The sequence below is a fragment of the Pseudorasbora parva genome, chromosome 14 (genome assembly GCF_024679245.1).
Source record: "Pseudorasbora parva isolate DD20220531a chromosome 14, ASM2467924v1, whole genome shotgun sequence".
In the NCBI taxonomy this organism is placed as follows: domain Eukaryota; kingdom Metazoa; phylum Chordata; class Actinopteri; order Cypriniformes; family Gobionidae; genus Pseudorasbora; species Pseudorasbora parva.
Genome location: NC_090185.1, coordinates 14,970,344 through 14,977,500, shown reverse-complemented (window position 1 = coordinate 14,977,500; position 7,157 = coordinate 14,970,344). Strand labels below are relative to the sequence as shown.

Here is a 7,157-nt window from a genome sequence, read left to right as displayed (position 1 = left end):
GAATACAATATATAGAAACATTGGTATTTGACATCAAGTCCTCGATATACAGTCCACATATGAGTTATCATCCACAATGTCAAGTTAATATTCAAAATTATTCAATCATATGGCTGAAAACAATCACGTTGAATCAGTTTACATGAATTTCATTTGACTATCTTATGATCAGCATCTGGAGTTTACTTTGGCATAAAGAGTCAAACATAATCAGTGCAGAGAGAACTTTAATAATGTTTGTTCAGTAAATAGACAATTGCCACTCATACAGCCTAAAAATATCACAAGAAAACATCTTCAGTGCTTAAAACACTTGAGCTGAAACTCAAATAATCAGACACATTAAATCACCTGAGCTGGGTTTGTCAGATTAGAGACTCCTAAACTGAGATATTATTCAGATCTTAAAGGCGTTTATCATATTTTCTCAAGAGCGCCATCTGGTGTCAAAAAATTTACCACATTATACATTCATAAATAATACTGACAGCAATAATGTTTTACATTACGACATCTTCAGAAAAAATAAAACTTTATATAAGTAAATACGTCATATTCAGAAATAATATCACATGTTGGTTATTAGTACCTGGATTGAAGAGCTCACTACTGAACGCACATATAGTAGAAAACTTGCCAATTACAGTACATTACCATGTTCAATGTGGAAATCCCTACACAGTTTACGTCACACATCTAAATGAGAGTCTAAAGAATCTGAGAGAACCATCATGAACTGATTTTTATTTTTTTATGAATACTGGTAGGCAGTAATAAATTAAACAGGACCTGTTTTAATGATTGTGTCTTTAGTATAGAGCAAAAGTTTTGAGATTATTTCCTCAAAGGCCATCTTTTAAAACTTTTGAAATATGCTTTTTTTGTCCCACAGACAGTAGTTATGATTGTACCAGCAGAAGCTAACTTAACCATGCTAACCAGTCAAACCACAGAGAGTCAAACCAGCAAAGTCAGCAGAGGGAGCCATTACCAGACATATACAGGACTGAACACATTTAGCCTCATTCATCGTGTACGAGACGTTGAAAATCCCTGAAAATTGTGACATATCCTTTTATCGGTTGTGTATTCTTCAACAGAGAAATTGTTTAAATGAAATGCTAAAATTCAGTCATTTGTAGCAAACAGAGCCACGATCAGTGCATTTGAGCTTTAACGTTGAGGATTTGAGCTTGGCTATACTGACATAAACCTCAACATGATCTGTCCTGTCATAAACTGAGCTGTATGATGATGATAATACAGAATGAATGATCAACTTCTCAAAATGACTTCTGAATACACCGTCTGATCCCGTCCTTCAGCCTCCTGTAATGAAATGCACTTAAAGCTCAAAGAGATGATTTCATAACTCAATTCACAGAAGAAAACAAACATCAGCACATCAAGAACCATAAATACAGATTTTTTTAAAAAAGTGTGTGTGTGTGTGTGTGTGTGTGTCTCTCGGTGTGAGTTTTTAATTATGTAAATGCATGTGCATAACAAATAGACAAACAAATAAACTGTACTAGCTCAGCAAGCTTTCATATAAGAGATTCAGTGCAGAGAATAACAAGTGTGTCTTACCGTATCCGGAGCTCTGTGTTTAATAAACGTTATATCGGTGTAATCAACCTCTTCTTCATTAGTCTGAGCTGTTTAATAATCATTTATAAAAAATAAAAATAAAACATTATAAAAATGAAATGGTGGTTACAGGTTTTGTTGGCATTTCTGAGAACTACTTTTGAAATAAAATGTTCATTTTCCTGTTGTAAGCAATACTTGCCCTTTAGTTTTGCTTGTGTGTATTTCCTGCGGCGACAGACGATCATCACGACTACAGCCGTGACCAGCAGCAGCAAAAGCAGCGATACAGCAAAAGGAAATAAAGTTTGGCTGGATTCTGCAATGATAAAACACAAACAGTCAATGGGCTCTATTTTAACAACCGAAGCGCATGGTCTGCAGCTCACGGCGCAGGTGCGCTTAGACGTGTCCGAATCCACTTTTGTTATAATGACAGAAAAAACGGCCAGGTGCATCCAAAAGAGTTGTACCTATTCTCCTGATGAGTCATGGGTGTGTGTTTTGGGCGTAACATGAAATAATTAAATCAAGAGTCTCATCTCCCATTCCCTTTAAAAGCCAGTCGGTAGGAATTTGCGAGCAGAAGACTGAATGCTTCTCCAGAGAGGAATCATTTTATTATTGATATTTAAAATTGTGTGTGTGTGTAATATCCCTGTGTGTGTAATAAGCGACTGTACGCACATTGTGCACCTGCCTATAGGTGCAAATTACTAACGTGCCCTTTAAATAACACAAATATACTGTGCTATTGACAATAGAGCAGGATTTTGTTGTTCCAGTCGATTTTGAGTTTTGAGTTGCCTCAAAATATCAATGCGCCAACAATGTGCCTGAACACACCGCCTTTTCAGACCATCACTCCCTTATTTTTCCTTTTTCCTCACAGTATAACAATCTTTGAATATTTATTTGTAATATTACAAGAAAGTCAACATTAAAATTGAACCAGGTCAAAATTAATGTTCCGAGAACGTTCTCTCAACATTATGAGAACGTTCAAGTAAAAACAGCATCATAAAGACGTTCCCAGAATGCTTTAAAACATTTCAGTCAACATCATGAGAATGCACAGCAAACATTACTAATGTTATAAGAGCGTTTTATAGATGTTATCTTAACATTTGCATAACCTTTACTAAACATTAATGAAAGTTGTGAGAGTTGTGTATATACTATATTATGTGCTTTAAGAAGTTATTTTATAAAACAAAAGAACAACTTTTCGTCTCCTTGATGCACATACACACTCAACGCTTAGTTTAGTGAAGACTCACTGGCTGTCAGTATGAGCCTTTGTACAATATGACAATTTTACTCAAATGAATTTTAGTTTAGAGTATGGCCTTCAAAGGATGTGCTGGGAACGCCTGTCTTAAATGTGAGACAACTACTTCAATGCGTGAGCTCAACTTATTTAATTTAAAAAATGTTTTTGAGAGATAAACCAGCAGAACATTATTAACAAGATCGGTTATGGACTCTGGGCTTTCACACTGGTAGCTAAACTTAAAACAGCAGGAAAAAAATACACTGATACAGAGCTGTAGGAGGTGGCCTGAGTTTCATTGCAATGCAAGTGTGGCACGATTCAGGTGAAAGTAAAAGTGACTTTATGTCCCCAGCACGAAAACCCCCTAACACAACGATGTACCTGAATTTGGTTGACAGAGATCCGTGATGTCCAGATGTGTGGTCTGGTTTCTGATGGGATTGTTGAGCACACAGCTGTAGGTGTTTTTATCCTGATATTCCACCTCCAGAGGTAGAGAGAGACTGATGCTGAGATCAGACACACTGATGCTGGACAATAAACTGTTTCCTTTGAACCAGGAGAGAGTCACACGACTCACATTCACAGCTGAACACACCAGTGAACAATTGGACTCTGATGATGAGGATGATGATGAAAATTTTTGTAAAGAGTCTCTGATAATGACAGGAACAGTAAGAATTCCTAAAAAAAAACCACACCAAATCAATAAACAAAAATGCACATTCAGATGGTCAGATTTGCACTTGGTTTAAAATAAAAATATAAAAATTATATATTTTTTTCAGTTTACTCACCATAGACAGCAATATTGAAACTCCTGTGTTTGATCCCTTTATTAATGATCTGTACTTTATAAAGTCCAGAGTGTAGTTTATTGATGTTCGTGATGGTCAGAGATCCTGTCTGCTCATCTATCTGTAGTCTGTCTCTGAATCTCTCATTATTCTCATCACTATCTGGCACAGAGATGATCTGTTCACTGATTTTAGCTATAACCGTCTCTATATGGTTACGTTTAAATGTCCACAGTATAAGATCATCTCTGTGTATTTCAGTAACATCAGTGTTTAGAGTGACGGATTCTCCCTCCAGCACTGAGATCGTCTCTGTTTCTTCTGTATGAAGTCCAGAAACACCTGGAAGAAAAGCACAGCACAGATTAGCCCCTCAAGATATCAGTTTATTTGAACAGAATATGATTTATTCTAACATTTAAACAGAAAATAAAAATCCATTTGATGTTAGATTCATTTTTTCAGATCGCCTATTGTTGATGCAAACCGCATAGTTTCATAGTTAAATGTTGTTAAATGTATCCTCTTTTGTGTGAATTGCTTTTGTTGTGTAAAAAAAGTCACACATACACACACACACACACACACACACACACAAAAAATATTTTGTGTTCCGCATGCAGGTCATAAAGGTATGGGACTACATGAGGGAGAGCAAATTATTATTGTAGCCTACTTTTTGGTGACATACAATTTTAAATTTGAAGTGATCAAATATCACTTTAATATGTATATTAGCCTATATTGATATAACATGTACACGGAATTCTCGCATATTTTAGCACAAAAAAACACATTTTTTTTATTTCAAAATATTGTCAATTGTAGTTGACTATGTAGGCTAAGTAAAATTCAGTTGCGTCTTTAAAGCCACTTTTATTTGTTTTGAGTGAACAGGTCCTAAACATTTCAGCGTCAACGTTTTGTTTTTAAAACCCTTTAAAATTCAGTAAACGCTGAAAATGAGGTAGGCTATTTTTGTTCCGCACTGATATTAATTTAACAAACAGACTACGAAACACAATGACCCAAATCATTCGTGTTTCCACTGTGAGGACATGAATAGTCCTAAATATAACTGAAGCCATAAAACTATATAGGCTAACTTACCACCCAAAAGCCACAGACAGATAAATGCTTGAACAACCATATTCGTTAATATTCCAAACAGTCTTGAAGAATAAAACGCATCTTGTCGGAAAACTAGGCTATAACTAGGTCTGGAAACCACAGACATCAAAAGGCGGTGTTAAGTCGAAGCTCCTCCACTGGTCGTGGGTTTGTAAATTCAACTGACCGAATGAATCTCCTCCTCTTCAGTAGTAAGCCGGTGTTATATCTAAACAAAAGGATGAATCACATAAATCTATTTTACTGAATTAGGGTACAATTTTTGGCGTAATTTAACGTTTGGAATATGTGCCACGAGCGTTACCTGTAGGCTAGATGTCCACCCACAGTTTCGGTCCGAAAATTAAATAGCCCACGGCTACACACTCCGCTTTTTTCTATTTTAGTAATTTAATATAATTTTAGCCTAAGTGAAGGCCCGGAAATGCTTGTTTGTACAGAATCATAATATTCCTTTGCTTTTTTTTTTTTGTTTGTTTTGCTTCTACATTTTATTCCAGGGCTTCTGCAGAAAGCAGCGTTCTGAAACATAATGTTAACGAGAACGCCGTCAATCCTACAGAATACAATCAAACACATTAACTCATTTTTCCCAACACATAAAACACAGCCTAGGTTATATTCTCTCTTCACACTTTCAAGGACGTGTTTTCATGCGTGAGGAGAGTGTGGGTGTCGATTTGGTAATTTTCAATATCACTTAAGATAATTATCTTTGATGTTATAGACTTAGTCATGGTGTTTCTCATGTTCGTCCATCGCCTTAGAAAATTATATTAAGTAAATTAATCAATTAATTAGACAAATAAATAAGTCAGTGGGGAGCAATTGTCCAGATGACAAATATGGATATAAATATCCCTATAAGCTTTTGTGTAGCTCTTCAGAAGCTTATAAAAAAATGATAGCTTATTTATTTTTGCTTACAAAAAATATTTAATTTGCATTACATTTTTAAGCTTACCTTAATACCATTTTGATGAGTTTTTTTATTTTTATTTTTATTTTTTACAAATTGATCACTTTCAGTTAATTCTGCATTAATGTTGATCATATTGCCCTGCAAAACTGATTTGGTTCCAGGTGGTAAAATGCTGTATTTTAACTCAAAACATTTGTTTGCTGTAATGCTGTTTACTCTGTTGAAGTTGATGGGCGAGCTGCCCTTTAGCTAATCCCACCACCCACACACACACACACACACACGTAAGGGCTTACAGCACACCTACCACATGCAATCAATAGCCTTTAACACCATAGACCACAGCAGACAGCACATCTCGCTTTGACTCAGAAACCCAGCTAGAAAGTGTGTCAAGGTGCATGAAGAACATCTTTCTCTTTGCAAAACAAACAAAAAAACAACAACAAAATAAATGTTATGTGCAGAATTGCATAAATGCACAAGCCAACACAATGAAATAAAAAATGTACAACTTTCCAAACGAGTGACTTTGCATAGATTAGACCAGCACTGGTTAATGCTTTGCATTCGCATGTAGCCCTTCATTCGTTTTTGCTGTTTTGCATATTGAAAACATGCTTGTTCTTATTTGTTGCAGCAATGCAGGTGAAAGATCAGCATGGACTTAGTTATAAAATCTAGCAAGAGATTGTTGCGGAAAACAAACAAACAAAAAAATAATAGTATATTTGATTTTCTACAAGTTTAATATTAAAAATTATTCTTATTTTTTACATGAATCACTGCTCTTATTGAATATACAGCAATGTTAACACATTATTACTGGATTAATGTCAGAGAAAAGCACCTTAATACCAATAACTGGTTCCATGCTGGTATAAACAGATAACATTTTGTCCACATCACTACAAATATAAATGTTTACTGGAAAATCTGCCTAGTCTAATTTTGAGCTCCTGAATCATCAGTGTGTATGCTATTTCCCCCAGCTTCAGCGTAATAATGCTGTGGGTTAAATAAGGCCATAATCTGCTGACACACACTTTGACAAAAGCTTCATAAGACTCAGATCATCCTAACAGTCTTTTATCACGAGTTCTCATCTGATTAAACAAGACAACAATCTTGGAATGTCATGTTTTCTGTCATGTTGAGGTTTTAAAGTCGGCATGAAACGGAAGCTGTGATAGTCTTTTCTCCTCTTTTCCAAATAAATCTGTGCTTGAAAGAAGAAGAAATGGTGTTACTTGATTTTGTTCAGGGGGATTTGATTGGATGGTTTTGTTATTGGTGGATCTCATGCGAGTAACAGGTTGTCCATCCCTGCACCAGCAAACACATTATCAGAGAAGAGATGTCACTGCACGAGGGAGGGGATTCAGAACTGTCATGTGGCAATATCCCATTCGGCTATTACCTGAAACAACCAAAGTTTTTC

The 7,157-nt window shown here is 35.6% G+C and overlaps 1 protein-coding gene across 2 annotated transcripts in view; it reads right to left on the bottom strand.

Annotated features, from left to right (window-relative positions):
* Positions 1–1,100: 1,100 nt before the first annotated feature.
* Positions 1,101–7,157, bottom strand: part of LOC137040159 (SLAM family member 9-like) — a 29,344-nt gene continuing 23,287 nt past the window's right edge. The window contains exons 1-6 of one of the 2 annotated variants that reach the window (XM_067415591.1): positions 4,774–4,983; positions 3,664–4,005; positions 3,248–3,550; positions 1,793–1,909; positions 1,591–1,658; positions 1,101–1,329 (exon numbers count right to left, since the gene is read on the bottom strand). In XM_067415591.1, the coding sequence (XP_067271692.1) occupies positions 1,276–1,329; positions 1,591–1,658; positions 1,793–1,909; positions 3,248–3,550; positions 3,664–4,005; positions 4,774–4,900 (1,011 nt within the window). In that variant the 5' untranslated portion in view covers positions 4,901–4,983 and the 3' untranslated portion in view covers positions 1,101–1,275. Of the gene's footprint in view, positions 1,330–1,590; positions 1,659–1,792; positions 1,910–3,247; positions 3,551–3,663; positions 4,006–4,773; positions 4,984–7,157 lie in introns of those variants that run through there. The other variant, XM_067415592.1, reaches the window with a different exon arrangement.